An 18,033-nucleotide genomic window follows, 5' to 3' on the forward strand; every position below is an offset into this window, starting at 1 on the left:
GGGTGTAGCACCAAATTCTGGGCCTCTGTACACTCTCATTGTCAGTGGGCACCTATCCATGCTCCGCGAGGCGCGTGAGAGAAAAAAATGGGAGGGGGGGGGGGGTTGTATGTTATACAATCTTACTTCAATCAACTATAATCTGATTCAGTATTATATTGTTGACGTGGTTATGGAATTGAGGCATTTGGCCTACTTGTACTCAAAATACCTAAACAACTTTAGGCTTACATCTGGTTTGTGTACTAACATTTTGATCCATGGACACTAGTGCAAATTTTGATGTAAAACATTCATTCTTGAACAGGGAGAACAAGAGTCAACTGTACACTCAGAAATCAAATCAATAAATTATTTGCTATCTAACACAGTATTCATCATGCTCTATAAGTTGCATAGGCAAAAAAAAAATGTTTTAAGCCATTTTTCAGCCAGATTGAGAAGAATAGCTAATTGTTGTTCTATGTTTCTCACCCACCCAGGACCTATCTTCTTTTCTCTCTCTATCTATCTATCTTGTGGCAAAAAATCCAGAATCACAATCATTTTTGATTGTTGATAGTGTAGATCACAGTTATTTAACATGATTTATGTCATTGGGCTTTGGTAACATCATGAATTTATTGAACAATTTGACAATAGCTTTTAAGCACTGCAGGCACCGCAAAATTGCTAAGGCTTTTTACCAGACAACACATATTATAAATTGCGGTTTTGCTCAATTAATATATTACTAGTGTGCACTTGAGGCCTACAGTGATATTGGGTATGTTATTTACATGTGGATATGCAGCAGCAATATTGCTAGAGGGATCAATTCATTATATCTCAGCACGGAGTTTCACTTTACAGCTCTGCTGTGTTTAGTAGACAAAAGGCTATAAGCACCTCACCACTGAACCTAAAGGCTCTAACTTACTTTAAACTTCAGTGTAAACAACTCATATTTAGACAGCAATTCTACCAGTTCAGCACCACTCGCTCTTCTTTCTCTCTCTCCACCTCGCGAACCAATATACCAACGTAAGGGGGGGTCCGGAGGGGGGAGCTCGCCTTTGAATACTTGAACAACGATCTCAACCCCCCTTGTCTTTTCTCATCTCTAATCTCATCTTCAGAAGAGCTGCCAGGATCTGGACCACTGCTGCTTCTGCTGCTCCAGCTGTCTGCCCCGGCTGCGCCACTCTCTGTTTCTGAAACTGGTTAACTAATTGACAAACCTAACGTTTAGGCTGGCCTGTAATTTCTTTATACTTACTAGCCTGCTAAGCAGCCTGGTTGGCAGCTAAGCTAAGCTAAAATGATCTTCACGTGAGCATACACATATAAGCAGCAGCTGTTCTGGGAGTGGACTTATGTATAACTTTAATTGTGACTTTGGCATGACAAAGCTAACTTGGTTCACCCTTTGGGAAAGACAAAGCAAGTCAGCAGCTGCCTCCCCTCGTTCTGCCGTCTTTCTTTTTGTTTCCTCTCTTTCTTTTTCTGATAGCTTCCGATTAATGTTTTTTTGGGCAGCATGATGTTCCTATGCACACAGGTCTCTGATCTGGGTCGCACTGTCTGACCTTACACTTGTGTGCCGGCATAGACTGCTAAAAGCGTTGCCGGTCGCTGTTGCGGCGGACTCTAAACCATTTTGCCATTCTCCAAGGAGGGGGGCCCCAGAATGTTCTAATATGTTGGAGAACTGTGACATTAAGGTTCATTCTCTCATTTGATTGTCTATCAATATATTTGAAATAAATTATGACACCCAATTAATTGTGGAGGGCCCAATTCATTCAGAAATAAAAACAATCACAACAAAAAAAAAAAAAAAAAAAAGAAAAAATCAGGATTTTCATGGGCCCCTCTCTCTACTCGGGCCCTGGGTAGTCAGGTCCACTTTTCCCCCCACTACCACGCCCATGATCATGTCTTTGCCTTTGTATGAATAGGTAAACGAGCAGAAGCTGAAGATCTGGACGACGTGTACATCTTACCAGCCCTAGATGAAAATCCCACCATTGATACAATAGAGGAAGTGGTGCCACAAGAGCAGGAAGAAACTGTCCCACAGATTGAAGAGGTGTCTGTGCCCACGGAGACTTCAGCAAGGCAGGAAATTAGCACACCTCCGCACACTCTCACCTGCCTCACCGTTCAACCAAACAGAGTTCTCTGTGGGGTAAGGCTGAAGGAATTACATCAAAGTAAATTTTAGCGAGAACAGAGCTGCATCCAAGTAGATACTCTGTGTCATAAGTTTGTTATTTAACATTAATTTACGCTTTTTCTTAATTTAATAAAGACACCAATATATTTAGGATTTGCATTGTGTCACTGTTGTTGAGTGAAACAAAAATAAATAATTACCAAGAAACTATGTTAATTCTGTTTTACTTCTCTGTTTAAGGAGCAGGAGACACTGTTTATCATTCTCACTCAGAGAGTAGACAGTGAGTCGGTACCAGAGGTGGAGTTTTCATCTGGAGGAAGAGCTTCAAAACGGGTCCCAGGCACTGTGGAGAATGAATACACTATCAGTGTTACTGCACCTGGCAAGTATCTCCAGAGGGTCATGTGACTTTCATCTGTTACCTGAACTGTTAGCTGAGTGCAAGATATTGAAAGCATTTCTGTATTTTTCTTGTTCTCATGTAGACATGCCTGCTGGAGTGGTGTCACTCACCATGCATACTGACCATGACTCCTTCAGCTTGACACCTGTTACCTACTATACCAATATGGGTGAAGTCAGTCGGTGTCTTGAGAATGCTACCGATCCTGTTAACTTCATCTGCCAGGTGAGACATGATGAGTGTGTTGCATTGTTGGCTGTTTTTGCCAGTTTAAACAGTTTCTCTAATTGTGCAACTTTTTCTTTATTTTTTTTACTTCCAGGCCTTCAACTTGTCATCCAATGCAACAGAATCGGTAGACAGCATGCTGTCTGAGTCGTTAAAAGAGAAGATGCCTGCAACCAGTCTTCAGCTGTTTGGAATCAAGCAAATTGAAGAAGAAAATATGGCAGCATGTGAGTTCAGTCTGAACAGCATTAGTGCCTGTTTGACCTTTTACAATAAAATTACAGAAAGTAAAAGCATCTTTTAGAGGGTCAGGGTCAACATACAGTCATTTGAATATTTGTATCTGATTGCTTTTCATGCTTCATACAGATCAGCGTAATGAGGAGCTTCCCACGCTGCTCCACTTTGCTGCTAAATGCGGACTGAAGAAGCTGACCACCATTCTCCTAAAGTGTCCCGGAGCCCTACAGGCTTACAGTGTAATGAATAAGTACGGAGACTACCCAAACACGCTGGCAGAGAAGAGTGGCTTCTCTGATCTAAGACAGTTCATTGATGAATTTGTTGTAAGTCAACTGATAAAAACCTTTTCTTATTTTATTTTGTGGCAACCTACAAAGTGTTGGATATTTTCCTCTGGCAGTGAGGCTGAGTCCAAATGTGCACCCTCCTTTTGTTCTACCAACACTGATGTCTTCACCATCACCATGTCAAGCCTGTGGGGTTACGAGCCTCTGTATCTCAACTCAAAGTACTGTATTTCTCTGATGATGTGTGTCGTACCACATGGCATCAGGATGTGCAGTAAAATCTTGAGGTGCCACATGCAATATTTGCATCCCTCTTGGGAACACTCATTGTTTGTTTCCTGTTCAAACAAATCTAGGAGACAGCCTCTGAAGATATCATGATGAAGTTCTCAGGTTGTTCAGAGGACATCTATGAGTCCATGCTGGGGATCGACCCTGATTGTGAAGAGGACCTATGTAAGATTAGTTCATATGATTTAATGTATTGGATTTAACAATGATGGTGGTGGTTAGGATTTTACTGATGACCACTGTGGTGTTTTATCAGATGAGGTGATGAGTGCAGTGGATGAGAACCCCGAGGAGGCCATGCTTCGGAGGTTTTTCCAAGGTAGACATCTGAACAACTTCAAAATGAATCACCTTAAACTGAAACATTGTGTATGTAAAGTGTATTACAGTAATAATATGTGATTATGCTTTATCCTCCAGCAAAACCTCACGACAATGTAGTCCTGGACAACGATAGGTACCACAGAAATGAAGAAGAGGAAAGGAATGATCAGAATGACTTAGATCAAATTGAAGAAGAGGATCCATACAACATCTGTCCAGAGGACATCTATGACACTGTGGATCCGAACACTAGCTACGACCCAGTGATTATAAACCGTCCACCAGCCCCTATCCCCAGATCTGAGGCTGAGTCTGAGTCTGAAAGGTCAATGACCTACATTTCTAGAGGTATTCTGCAATTTCTTTTTATTTTACCTAAAATATTTTCTTCACACATGTATTTTTTCTTTTTCATAAAACTCCTGGCAAAAATAGATAACTTGATGTTTTTGACAGTATTTTCAGATAAAGGTACATCCCAGAGTAAAATGATGGACATGGGATATCCTGCAGGTAAAAATGAATCTTGCTAATAATCTACTGTAGTCTGTGTGAAATATTTACCAAATATTTTTTGCCTGCCTATAACTTTATCATATTGAAAAGCAAGTGTTTGAGGACAGTAGCTTCACAGTCTTATTTGATATTATCTCTTGATATTTAGGTATGCTTATTCACCAGTGTGTGATAACAGTCATCACTATGCATAGCATCAACCTTTAAAACATGACTCTTGTCAAATTACCCATACATGACCAATGCTGCCTTTGTGCTATTATTGCTGTCACATACATGCATGCACATCAAACAGGTCGAATAAAGAGGTTAGAGCTAATTGTGTGTTGAGGCATTTTTAGCCTAGTCTCTGAGAGAAAAGCATTTTCACTTGTCACAGCAGAAGAAGTGCAGTCGGGGAAAACACAGGCTTAAATGGGATAAAGCCATTATAAATGTTGTACCTTCTCTGCCTTGACAAGATGTTTGTTGTCAGTAGAAATGTTTTATGAGTCTCTAATATCATCTTCATGCTCTTACAAACCCTCTACAGTGAATCAGCTGATCCCTAAGTCTAAAGTAGCAGTCAAATTAACTTAATCACAGTGTACATGATGCAGCGCAGGTCAGGGGCAGGCAACTTGAATTTTGTGTTATTGTCAGCGGATGATGGTTCTACAGAGTCTCCTGACAGAGGGAAATAGAGGGAGGTGGTGGATTAATAGCCACTTATTGGTGAAGTTTGACCGTTATGATCTCCCTGAAACAATCAATAGAGGCCAGATTCACACAACATAAAAACAGGACAGGACATAAAAACCATTTACCATATCAAAGCTAGAATAGTTCTTCTGCAGAGTTTCTATGGTTGAAATAAAGATTCTGGGTACTTCCATTTTTAGGGTTATGTTAAAATGAAATTGACATGTTGTCCTGCTCTTATGATGCCATGACTGGCTTCCACAGTGCCAAAGTGACCGGTTTTAAAAGTATTTTTGTGTTCCAACATGTTTTATTCATGTTCTGAGATTATTCTGCTAATTATACATATTAACGTCCTTCCTTCATCAGTGTTTTTTAATCAGTTAGTTTGACTCAACCAGTGAACTTAGTTCTTCCTCTGTATCTGCTTTCCCTATAAAAACTGGGTGTACATCTTGAAGGTTTTGCATTAACCCCTCCCAAAAAGGTTTTTTATGTTTTCACTTGGTACGGAACAATGGATTGTGGAGGATTTCATTAAATTTGACATGTTTTTCTCTCCTCCAGCTCGGCCTGTGGTGGAGGCACCAACACCTGTCCATGACCCCTATGCTGGGATGAAGACCCCTGGGCAGAGGCAGCTCATATCTCTGCAGGAGAGAGTGAAAGTGGGGGAGATTACTGTGGATGAGGCCGTCCAGGAGATCAAGGCCTGGCAGTTTGACCATGAACGGAGGTCAAGTTCCATACGCTATCAGCAGGTATAGGTCAATTACAGGAACTTACATAACTTAAATTATTGGCTTATTACATGGTGAATGAATACATCTGATGTGACGTGCTGTTTTTTTTCCTGCAGGAAAATCTGAAGAAACTACGAGACAGCATCACCAGGCGTCACAAAGAGAGAGAGAAGACAGGAAAGGAGCTCGGTAGAATAATTAGGGCCACGGGCAATCGCACCGGGCACTGGTCCCAACAGCTATGAAATAGCTGCAGGGACCAGTGCGAAGCCCGGGCACTACTGTTATTGTGTGGATTTTTTCCTAGTTAGGGCCACGGGCAATCGCACCGGGCACTGGTCAATGGGACGGGCGGGAAAAAAAGAGCGAAAAAGACCAATCATTGGAGTTTAACAAACGTCTACTGCTCAGGCATACTTTCACCTAGAGACTCCATTTAAACTTTAAATAGTAGACACAAGTCTTGTGTATTGTCGTATTACTCCACGTTTTGATAGGTCATATAGTTTTTGATCAATCCCTGTTCAATGACCATGATCATTTTTGGAGAAATTATGAGATTATAATGGTTGTGTATTGCACGGAATGTTCGTGTCAGAGCGCGTGACATCATCGGTTAGAGTGGGAGAGATGCCAGAAAAACTCCAGATTTTTTCTCTTTCCAAACTCCAAACGGCCACAATTTACACTCCACACACATAATTTTTTCAGAATTTGTAGACAAACTTGTTCTGTCACTCATCATGTGCTCAACATATCAGAGAGACTTACAGAATTTAAACTCGGAGCCTCTTAGTGCGGCCACGTCTGTCTCTGCTCCTCATTGACTCCAATACAAATATTTTCTGAGAGAAGCAGAACGGCCTGATGTTTTAAAACTGCCATCCTCTCCAAAATATTTACTGTAGAAACACCAAATCGTACCAAAATTTTCAGTAAGTCCTTAGAGCAATGTGATCTGTGTTTCGTTCTGATAGGAGTTACCGTTTTCTCACCCTAAGCCTAAATGTGAGACCGGTGCAGAGGCAGAAAACCGCTCTTTTTCTCCACGTTTCTGTCTGTCTCAGCCTGGGGGGGCCCCTATCGCCGTGGTAACCTCTGTGATCCTCAGGCCAGAGCTCGTTAACTTCATAAACAATCCACCTGGCGCTCGTTTAAATGTTTATAAACACAGACACAGCTACATCAGACTGACACAGGATGCAGCTCATAGTCAGACACACACACACACACACACAGAGACTCTAGAACCAGCTTCATGTGATTACAGTACACACACACACACACACACACACACACACACACACACACACACACACACACACACACACACACACACAGGTAACCTAATGTGGTTACAGCTCCTCCATATCAGTGCTTATAGAAAGATGATCATGTGTCTGTCTGATCAGCTCTGTCTTGACCTTAAGATTGTGGGTTTGATTCCCATGTTGACAGAGATGGCAAAACCGGCAGTAGCCCCGTGGGCCTTTCAAAATTTCCCGAGAGGAAATTTTCTAGTTTTTATTATTAGTGTGAATGCTGGAAGCATTCACACTATTGTTCTTCTGTTCGGCCATTTTCTTTATACTTTTGACACTTAACTAGTCCTTCATACTTTGTGCTATTTCAACAATTCTCACATCAAAATGTTCAGCCTTTTCGGGACAGGTGTGCTATGACTTTTCTCTTTTCAGCTATTCATACTTTTTGCAATATTCAACTATTTCTGATTTTTTTCCCCCATAGAGAATGCATTGGAACAGTCTTGAAACTCTTCAAATCTTCTTACTTCTTTCAGCCTTTAAAGCGTACACATACTTTCAGCTAGAGACTTCATTCAAATTCTGAGCTGTAGACAAACTTCTAATGTATTCATCCTGTATGTACAACTTTTTCATAGCTTGTACCGTTTTTGAGATAAATCCTTTAAAAGCACATGAGGATTTCTGACAAATTTCACACTTTTCAATGAGTGTGTATGGGGTTGGGTCAGAGTGGGTGACGTCATCGTAGAGTGCAGGAGATCCAAAAAAGCGACTGGAACTTTTCTTCTGAAACTGCCAGCAAAGCTACAAATGACACTCTACACTCATGATTTTGGAAACAGTTTGTAGCCACGCTTATTCTTCTGTCTCACAATGCCGTCAAAAATGCAAAGAGACTTAGATAATAATTTAAAAAAATGTTTTTAATGCAGCCAGGGAGCTCTCTGCTCTCATTCAGCCCAATGCATTTTTTTCACAGCAGCAGGAGAAGGAGCTCAACTTTGTAACTTGCTGTTAAGTGCTTTTTAATTCATTTTAATTCACCAAAAAATAGTCACAGGTCACAAAAAAGTCCTCTTCTTGCTTGGTGTGGCTAATTTCTGCACTTTCCTTACTTTTTTTTTTAAGCATCATTGAAAAATCTCACATTCATCAAAGTCTCAACCTCTCTTCTCCACAACTCCACTGTAGTGTAGGGGGCAGGGTGGCCGCTTGTCAACCCCAAAGTCACTGGTTCGAATCCAAGGGAAGAACTCTTGTTATGTTATGTTGAATTCTGCTCTCCTCCACCGCCTTCAATTGGTTACAGGTGTTTGTTATCTCCTTGATTACTCATACCAGTTTGCAGCACATCATCACATTACAATGAATGACAACAGTCTTGAAAGCAGTGTGCTCTCTGTAGCCGAGTGGCAGAGTAAAGGCTTAATGATCATAAGGTCATGGGTTCGATTCCTGCTTTAGTCATTTCACATCATTGCTTGACTTTTGATTCCAATTATTCAGCTGTCATTGGACAGTCTTTGATTCCTCATAGTATAAAGCTCATTGTAACTCAGGTTTTCTGTGGCCATATGGTTAGTGTGTTAGGTTACCACTCATGAAGTTGTGGGTTCAATTCCTTCCATGGACATGTTTCTTGTATGCCATTCCGCATGTCTTTGTCAATTTATTCTGCTAATTCAGCATGGTTCAGCATTGGGTTTCAGCATTCACACACATGTTCCGTTAGGAAATGCTGTTTCTAGTTATTTTTCCACTTCCGGCCAACTTTCGGTTCGCTACTAGTCCTGCAACTCAAAGAGTCAATGGGACAGGCAAAAAAAAAGAGCGAAAAAGACCAATCATTGGAGTTTAACAAACGTCTACTGCTCAGGCATACTTTCACCTAGAGACTCCATTTAAACTTTAAACAGTAGACACAAGTCTTGTTTATTGTCGTATTACTCCACGTTTTGATAGGTCATATAGTTTTTGATCAATCCCTGATCAATGACCATGATCATTTTTGGAGAAATTATGAGATTATAATTGGTGTGTATTGCACGGAATGTTCGTGTCAGAGTGCGTGACATCATCGGTTAGAGTGGGAGAGATGCCAGAAAAACTCCAGATTTTTTCTCTTTCCAAACTCCAAACGGCCACAATTTGCACTCCACACACATAATTTTTTCAGAATTTGTAGACAAACTTGTTCTGTCACTCATCATCTGCTCAAAATATCAGAGAGACTTACAGAATTTAAACTCGGAGCCTCTTAGTGCGGCCACGTCTGTCTCTGCTCCTCATTGACTCCAATACAAATATTTTCTGAGAGAAGCAGAACGGCCTGATGTTTTAAAACTGCCATCCTCTCCAAAATATTTACTGTAGAAACACCAAATCGTACCAAAATTTTCAGTAAGTCCTTAGAGCAATGTGATCTGTGTTTTGTTCTGATAGGAGTTACCGTTTTCTCACGCTAAGCCTAAATGTGAGACCGGTGCAGAGGCAGAAAATGGCTCTTTTTCTCCACGTTTCTGTCTGTCTCAGCCTGGGGGGGCCCCTATCGCCGTGGTAACCTCTGTGATCCTCAGGCCAGAGCTCGTTAACTTCATAAACAATCCACCTGGCGCTCGTTTAAATGTTTATAAACACAGACACAGCTAAATCAGACTGACACAGGATGCAGCTCATAGTCACACACACACACACACACACACACACACACACACACACACACACACACACACACACACACACACACACACACACACGTAACCTAATGTGGTTACAGCTCCTCCATATCAGTGCTTATAGAAAGATGATCATGTGTCTGTCTGATCAGCTCTGTCTTGACCTTAAGATCGTGGGTTTGATTCCCATGTTGACAGAGACAGGGGTGTAGCACCAAATTCTGGGCCCTGTACACTCTCAATGTCAGTGGGCCCCTATCCATGCCCGCGAGGCGCGTGAGAGAAAAAAAAAAAGGGGGGGGGGGGGGGTGTATTTATACAATCTACTACAATCAACTACAATCAGATCAGATTATATTGATGAGTGGTTCTGAATTGATGCATTTGGCCTACTTGTGCTCAAATACCTAAAACATTAGGCTACATCTGGTTTGTGTACTAACATTTTGATCCATGACACTAGTGCAAATTTTGATGTAAAACATTCATTCTTGAACAGGAGAACAAGAGACAACTGTACACTCAGAATCAAATCAATAATTATTTGCTATCACACACAGTATTCATCATGCTCAATAAGTTGCAGAGGCAAAAAAAATGTTTTAAGCCATTTTTTCAGCCAGATTGAGAAGAATAGCTAATTGTTTTTCTATGTTCTCACCACCCAGACCTATCTCTTTCTCTCTCTATCTATCTATCTGTGGCAAAAATCAGAATCACAATCATTTTTGATTGATAGTGAGATCACAGTTATTTAACATGATTATTCATTGGCTTTGGTAACATCATGAATTTATTGAACATTGACAATAGCTTTTAAGCACAGCACTGCACCGCAATGCTAAGGCTTTTTACCAGACAAAAATAATAAATTGCGTTATTGCTCAATTAATATATTACTAGTGTGCACTTGAGCCTACAGTGATATTGGTATGTTATTTACATGTTGATATGCAGCAGCAATATTGCTAGATGGATCATTCATTAAATCTCAGCACGGAGTTTCACTTTCAGCTCTGCTGTGTTAGTAGACAAAATGCTATAGCACACACACTGAACCAAAAGGCTAACTTACTTTAAACTTCAGGTAAACAACTCATATTTAGACAGCAATTCTACCAGTCAGCACCACTCTCTCTCTTTCTCTCTCTCCACCTCGCGAACCAATATACCAACGTAAGGGGGGGTCGGAGGGGGGAGCTCGCCTTTGAATACTTGAACAACGATCTCACCTTGTCTTTGCTCATCTCTAATCTCATCTTCAGAAGAGCTGCCAGGACTGACCACTGCTGCTTCTGCTGCTCCAGCTGCTGCGGCTGCGCCACTCTCTGTTTCTGAAACTGGTTAATATTGACAACTAACGTTAGCTGGCCTGTAATTCTTTATACTTACAGCCGCAAGCAGCCTGGTTGGCAGCTAGCTAAGCTAAAGACTTCACGTGAGCATACAAATATAAGCAGCAGCTGTCTGGAGTGGACTATGTTAACTTTAATTGGACTTTGCATGACAAGCTAACTTGGTTCACCTTTGGGAAAGAAAGCAGTCAGCAGCTGCCTCCCCTCGTTCTGCCGTCTTTCTTTTTGTTTCCTCTCTTTCTTTTTCTGATAGCCCGATTTATGTTTTTTGGGCAGCATGATGTCCTGCACACAGGTCTCTGATCTGGGCGCACTGTCTGACCTTACACTTGTTGCCGGCATAGACTGTAAAGGTTGCCGGTCGCTGTTGGGCGGACTAAACCATTTTGCATCTCCAAGAGGGGGGCCCCAGAATGTCTAATATGTTGGGAGAACTGTGACATTAAGTTCATTCTCTCATTTGATGTTATCAATATATTTGAAATAAATTATGACACCAATTAATTGGAGGGCCCAATTCATTCGAAATAAAAACATCACACAAAAAAAAAAAAAAAAAAAAAAAAAAATCAGGATTTTCATGGGCCCCTCTCTCTACTCGGGCCCTGGGTAGTCAGGTCCACTTTTCCCCCCACTACCACGCCCATGGACAGAGATGGCAAAACCGGCAGTAGCCCCGTGGGCCTTTCAAAATTTCCCGAGAGGAAATTTTCTAGTTTTTAAATACCACCAGTATTCTGGATGTTGCTTATGCTTCCCATCCATATTGCTGTTATTTGACGCAAAAAAGGAAAAGATGTGATTAATAGCAATTAACTCAGGAAATTTTTAGATTAATCGCGATTCAAATTTTAATCATTTGGCAGCACTAGAATGAATACATGAATGCATTCTTTTTCATATGCATGAATAAATATGAAAAAAATCATATAAAAGACTCTGGTGCGTTTTAGCTCCGTTTGATGTATCAAGACACACTGCAGCGCACACGGTGGAAATGCTCTGATTGTTGGCAACGGAGTCAGAACAGAGTGGAGACAGACAGTAGAAATTAATTTGAGCGTGTTCCTGCGCGCTGCATGTATGTAGGCCTATCTGTCTACCTCTTTCATTGTGGATAACTGTGTGTGTGCGTGCGTGTGTGCGCGTTGTGGCAAGCCAGGAGAAGCCACAGGCCCAACCCGACCGGGGAGAAGCCCCAGGCTCCGGTTAGGGGAGGTAGCAGGGGGTGTGTTCTACCCAGTGGAGGTGGTGCAGCCACTGGGAAGCTGGCACTGGACACACCTGCAGCCCATCAGGTAATCAGGGGAGAAGATTTACTCCCTGCTCTCCCACTCAATCTGGCTGCTCTTCGACCAGGAGGAACGACAGGCAACAGACGTCAGACAGCCAGGAGCCAGAGACGTGGGACTGTTAGAGTAGCCCTTGGACCCCGTGGCAAGTAACTCCTGCCTCACCTCTCTCCCTCTCTCTGCCCTATCCAGGAGCCTGTTATGTTGGAGACCCCGGACTGAAACCTGAGGACAAACGCCCCAGCCGGGAAGAAACCTTAGTTTACCTTTAAACCTGTGCCCTTCTCCCTCCCTCTAACTTGTCTATTAAAGACTTTTTGATTTTGCCTCATCTGTCTTGGAGCCTATTTTATGTGAATCTTGTTGCATTCTCCCCTGGGTTGCCACATTTGGTGGAGAATGCGGGCAGTGTGATCCATCGCTACAGATTCACTATAAAATAGACTTCAGATGGAGGAGGCCCTGACCCAGCTCATCCAAACCCAAGCCCAACAGGCCCATAGCCTTAAAGCCTTGCAGGATGCATTCACTGTGTTGGGAAAACACTTGGTGAAACCAGAGAGGCCAGTGGGACCCAGTAAAGTGCTAACAAAACAAAGTGCAGAAGATGATATTGAAGCTTACCTTGAGGTATTTGAGAGGACAGCAGAGAGAGAGAGGTGGCCCAGGGCAGAGTGGGCTGGCATCCTGGCGCCTTTCCTAACGGGGGAAGCTCAACGGGCCTGTCAGGACCTTCCTCCCCGGGACGTCAACAACTATGACCTGCTGAAAACGACCATTTTGGCCCATTTGGGCCACAACATCCCAACAAGGGCTCAGCGGTTCCATGCCTGGGCCTACGACCAGACGGCCCCCGTACGCCCCCAGGTAGCCACGTTGACCACCTTTGAGTTGATCACAGGGTTGGTGAAAAACCTGCCAGTCCCTGTACTCATCGGGAGAGACTACCCCATATTTTGGCGTTTATGGGGGCCAACCAACCCGAGGAAGAAACCCCGGGGCAGCGGGAAAGCGAGGCCCCGGCCTGTCTGTGCAGCTGGGCTCCCCGGCTCCTCTGGGGAGGAGACCAGTGAAGACGTTCAGGGACCAGCTGAACCGGTAGGGGCCAGGAATAATAATAATAATAGTAATGGATTACATTTATATAGCGCTTTTCTACCGTTACCCGATACCCAAAGCGCGTACAGTAACCATTATTCATTCATACACATTCATACCGGTGGTGGTAAACTACGTGTGTAGCCACAGCTGCCCTGGGGCAGACTGACGGAAGCGTGGCTGCCATTTCGCGCCAAACGGCCCCTCCGACCACCACCATGATCATTCATACGCATGCACACAAGGCAAGTTGGGTTAGGTGTCTTGCCCAAGGACACTACGACAGAGACTGGGAGAGAGCGGGATTCGAACCGCCAACCCTCTGATTATTGGACGACCCGCTCTACTGCCTGAGCCACTGCCGCCCCACTGAACACTGAACCCGAAGAAGCCTCATCAGACGACATGTTTTCAGAGGCGTTTTCTGAATTCCCCATTGTAGAGGAGGAAAGGAGGCCCCACCCAGGGCAGTTTGGAACTGCCCAGTTAGAGGACCCCAACTTGGAACAAGCCCGAAGGAACCTGGTTGAAGTTGAGGGCAACCGAGTTGAAGGGGTGAGTGCAATCATCTTTCCACATTTTATGGTAAAAAAATGGGCTCTTGTACAGGGTGGTTAAAAAGGGAGAACTCATTGTTGAACAGTTGTTGGTCCCAAAATGCTATGTACCCAAAGTGTTGTACCTAGCTCATTCACACCTATTAGGGGCACATCTGGGAGTAGAAAAAACGTACGAGAGAATCCTGGGCCGCTTCTACTGGCCTGGGGTGAAGAGGGCTGTCCAGGATTATTGCAGAAGCTGTGCAGAATGCCAGAAGACAGCCCCAAAGGTAAACTATCAGAACCCTTTGATCCCTTTACCCATTATTGACACGCCCTTCCAGAGAGTGGCCATGGATATTGTGGGTCCCCTCCCTAAATCCAGCAGGGGACATCGGTATATCCTGGTCCTCCTTGACTATGCCACTCACTATCCCGAGGCTATTCCCCTACGGGCAGCTACGACTAAGGCTGTGGCTCGTGAGCTGTTCCTACTGTTTAGTCGAGTGGGCATTGTCAAAGAGGTCCTCACCGACCAGGGAAGCTGCTTCATGTCAAGAGTAATGAAGGAGATGTGCAAGCTGTTGAAGGTGAGCCAGTTAAGGACGTCTGTTTACCATCCACAGACAGATGGTCTTGTCGAACGGTTCAATAAAACTCTCAAACAAATGCTGAGAAAGATCATTGATGTGGATGGGAAAAACTGGGACCAACTAATCCCCTTTGTCTTGTTTGCCATCCGAGAAGTCCCACAGGCGTCCACAGGGTTTTCACCGTTCGAGCTGCTGTACGGACGGAGGCCACGGGGCATGCTGGACCTGGCCAAGGAAGCCTGGGAACAACAACCATCTCCCCACCGCTCTATCATTGAGTATGTTGACCAGATGAAGGACCGGATGAGCATGGTTTGGTCCCTTGTTAGGGGGCATATGCAGCAAGCCCAGCAAGCCCAAGCCAAAGTCTACAACAGGAAAGCCCACATCCGAGAGTTCAGGCCTGGCGAGTTGGTCCTGGTCCTCATCCCGACCACAGAATGCAAGTTCCTGGCCAAGTGGCACGGGCCCTATGAGGTCATGGAGAAGGTGGGTGAGGTCAACTATAAGGTGAGGCAACCGGGGAGGAGAAAATCTTGTCAGGTTTATCATGTTAATCTTCTGAAGAAGTGGCATACCACTGATGCGGCCCCGGCGCCCGCCTTGACTGTTAAAATGTCCAGTTTGAATGCACAGGTACCCTTCGGCCCTCAGCTGGCACCGTCCCACCGCCAAGACCTGGTTGAACTGACGAGCCAGTTTCAAGATGTGTTCTCTCACCTGCCTGGACGTACGGATGTGATCCAACATGACATAATCACCGAGCCAGGAAAAAAGGTGAGGCTGCGGCCCTATCGCATCCCCGAAGCTAAGAGGCAGAGCCTTCGAGAAGAGGTAAAGAGAATGTTGGAGATGGGGGTCATTGAAGAATCACATAGTGCCTGGTCCAGTCCAATTGTACTCGTTCCTAAACCTGATGGCTCAGATAGGTTCTGCAATGATTTTAGAAGACTGAATGAAATCTCTAAGTTTGATGCTTATCCTATGCCTCGGGTCGATGAGTTGATTGAACGATTAGGCCCCAGTCTTTTTGTGTCAACTCTTGACCTCACCAAAGGTTACTGGCAAGTCCCCCTCACCAACTGGGCCAAGGAGAAGACCGCCTTTGTCACCCCCGAAGGCCTGTACCATTACACCATGTTGCCCTTTGGAGTACATGGGGCCCCCGCCACCTTCCAACGGATGATGGACCAGGTACTCCGACCCCATCGTGAGTATGCAGCCGCTTATATAGACGACATCATAATCCACAGCACAGACTGGACCGCCCACCTAGGCCACCTGCGGGCAGTCCTGAGAGCTCTGCGACAAGCCGGCCTGACAGCCAACCCAAAGAAATGCCGATTGGGGCTAGAGGAAGCCGAGTACCTGGGATACACCATCGGCAGGGGTAATGTGAGACCCCAACTCCGGAAGGTGGAGGCGATTACCACCTGGCCCCGGCCGATGACCAAGCGACAGGGTCTGGTTGGCTATTATCAATGTTTTATCCCACACTTTGCTACGATTGCAGCCCCTCTGCATGAGATGACGAAGAAGAACCACCCTCACCGCATGTCCTGGAGTGCTGAAGCAGAAGAAGCCTTCTCCACCCTTCAGAAGGCCCTGTGCACGGAGCCCGTGCTGGGTGCCCCAAACTTCTGCGAACCTTTCATTGTGCACGCTGATGCTTCAGGAACAGGGGTCGGAGCGGTCCTCTCACAGATCAGAGGAGGAGAGGAACACCCGGTGACTTACATCAGTCGTAAGTTGCAAAAACATGAACAGAACTACTCCACCATAGAAAAGGAATGTCTGGCTATCAAATGGGCTTTGACCAAGCTGCGGTATTACCTCCTCGGCCGACACTTCACCCTGGTAACAGACCACGCACCACTCAAATGGTTATCAACGGCCAAGGACACCAATGCACGGGTCACAAGGTGGTTCTTGGAATTGCAAAACTTTAATTTCTCAGGGGTGCAAACTCATCAGGGGTAAAAAAGGTGACAAGATACCGACCCCCTAGGGGGGTCCGGGGGCATGCTCCCCCGGGGAAATTTAAAAAAACAACAACTTTAAAGGTGAATTTACAGTCAATTTTAGCACGAGACTAGGTTCCAGATTTACTCAGGTTTGCACAGCTTTTGCTCCTGTTAAACCTGCACAATCTGTCTCTCTGTGTTTGGTTTTGAAACATGTGAAGAGGGTCTTCAGCCTATGCAGGTTTAGCATGAGCAAAAGCTGTGCAAAACTTAGAGAATCTGTCCCTTGATGTCCATCAGATGAACCTTGCAAACCTTGCCTTCAAACTAAATAAAATTGAATACAGACTGATTGGTTCATTGTGAAACATTTAGGCTATTTATTGATGTAAATGTGTTTTCTGTAGGCTACGTAGGCTATGCTCCGAGGTAGCGCTGCTCTTTCTGTCCAATAACACACATGAAGCTTAAAAATGCCATAGGCTACGTAAAACATATTAAAGGGATAGTTCAACATTTTGGCAAATTGGCCCATTGCCATAATTGCTATAGTCATAGCAGTAGGTTCGTTACCTTTAATTGTAGGTGTAAGCTATTTTCAGTACGGCGGAGCGCAGCAGCTGGCTGCTCAGAGCTACGCTATGGAGGCTAAGGGAATTTCTTGGTTTCCCTCATTAAACTCATCAAATACAAAATCCCAAAACTCCACAGCGCTTTTGTAGACAAGTTGTGAGCTGCACAACCACCACGCTATGAGATAATGACGGAACGATACGAAACGGAGCCGTTTTCGAGGTAAATTCATACAAAACCGCTGATGCGCGTTGCGTTCAGGGACAGTTTTTCAGCAAGCAGTCTCCGTATTTACCCTGTATTTACCTCGAAAACGGCTCAGTTTCGTATCGTTCCGTCATTATCTCATAGCGTGGTGGTTGTGCAGGTCACAACTTGTCTACAAAAGCGCTGTGGAGTTTTGGGATGTTGAATTTGATGAGTTTAATGAGGGAAACCAAGAAATTCCCTTAGCCTCCATAGCGTAGCTCTGAGCAGCCTGCTGCTGCGCTCCGCCGTACTGAAAATAGCTTACACCTACAATTAAAGGTAATGAACCTACTGCTATGACTATAGCGATTATGGCAATGGGCCAATTTGCCAAAATGTTGAACTATCCCTTTAAGCGGCAATATGTATTTAAAAGATGTTCAAGTAAACGGTTCGGTTCACGGTTTTGTGGTCATGGTTTTCGGTTCGGTTTCGTATATTTTGATCGTTGGGAAAATCAATCATGTCTCTATATTCAGGTTAAAACTGAAAGAATGAGGCAGTCTGACATCTGATACATCATAGTGACAGTCTGAGGTTAAAAGTAGGT

General features: G+C 44.1%; 1 protein-coding gene and 1 long non-coding RNA gene across 4 annotated transcripts in view; one reads left to right on the top strand and one right to left on the bottom strand.

Annotated features, from left to right (window-relative positions):
- Positions 1-12,689, top strand: part of LOC146980738 (phosphoinositide 3-kinase adapter protein 1-like) — a 19,062-nt gene extending 6,373 nt beyond the window's left edge. Inside the window, exons 3-15 of the mRNA XM_085787926.1 lie at positions 1,941-2,170; positions 2,399-2,543; positions 2,647-2,789; positions 2,887-3,019; positions 3,162-3,619; positions 3,679-3,778; positions 3,870-3,932; positions 4,034-4,285; positions 4,394-4,450; positions 5,702-5,895; positions 5,994-6,066; positions 12,334-12,473; positions 12,660-12,689. Coding sequence (XP_085644052.1) covers positions 1,941-2,170; positions 2,399-2,543; positions 2,647-2,789; positions 2,887-3,019; positions 3,162-3,619; positions 3,679-3,778; positions 3,870-3,932; positions 4,034-4,285; positions 4,394-4,450; positions 5,702-5,895; positions 5,994-6,066; positions 12,334-12,473; positions 12,660-12,689 — 2,018 coding nt within the window. The remainder of the gene's footprint in view (positions 1-1,940; positions 2,171-2,398; positions 2,544-2,646; positions 2,790-2,886; positions 3,020-3,161; positions 3,620-3,678; positions 3,779-3,869; positions 3,933-4,033; positions 4,286-4,393; positions 4,451-5,701; positions 5,896-5,993; positions 6,067-12,333; positions 12,474-12,659) is intronic.
- Positions 1-18,033, bottom strand: part of LOC146980736 (uncharacterized) — a 63,780-nt gene that overhangs the window by 32,685 nt on the left and 13,062 nt on the right. The gene's annotated exons all lie outside the window — the stretch shown is intronic.

Source organism: Trachurus japonicus, chromosome 9 (genome assembly GCF_045865225.1).
Source record: "Trachurus japonicus isolate A0001 chromosome 9, Traja_1.0".
Classification (NCBI taxonomy): domain Eukaryota; kingdom Metazoa; phylum Chordata; class Actinopteri; order Carangiformes; family Carangidae; genus Trachurus; species Trachurus japonicus.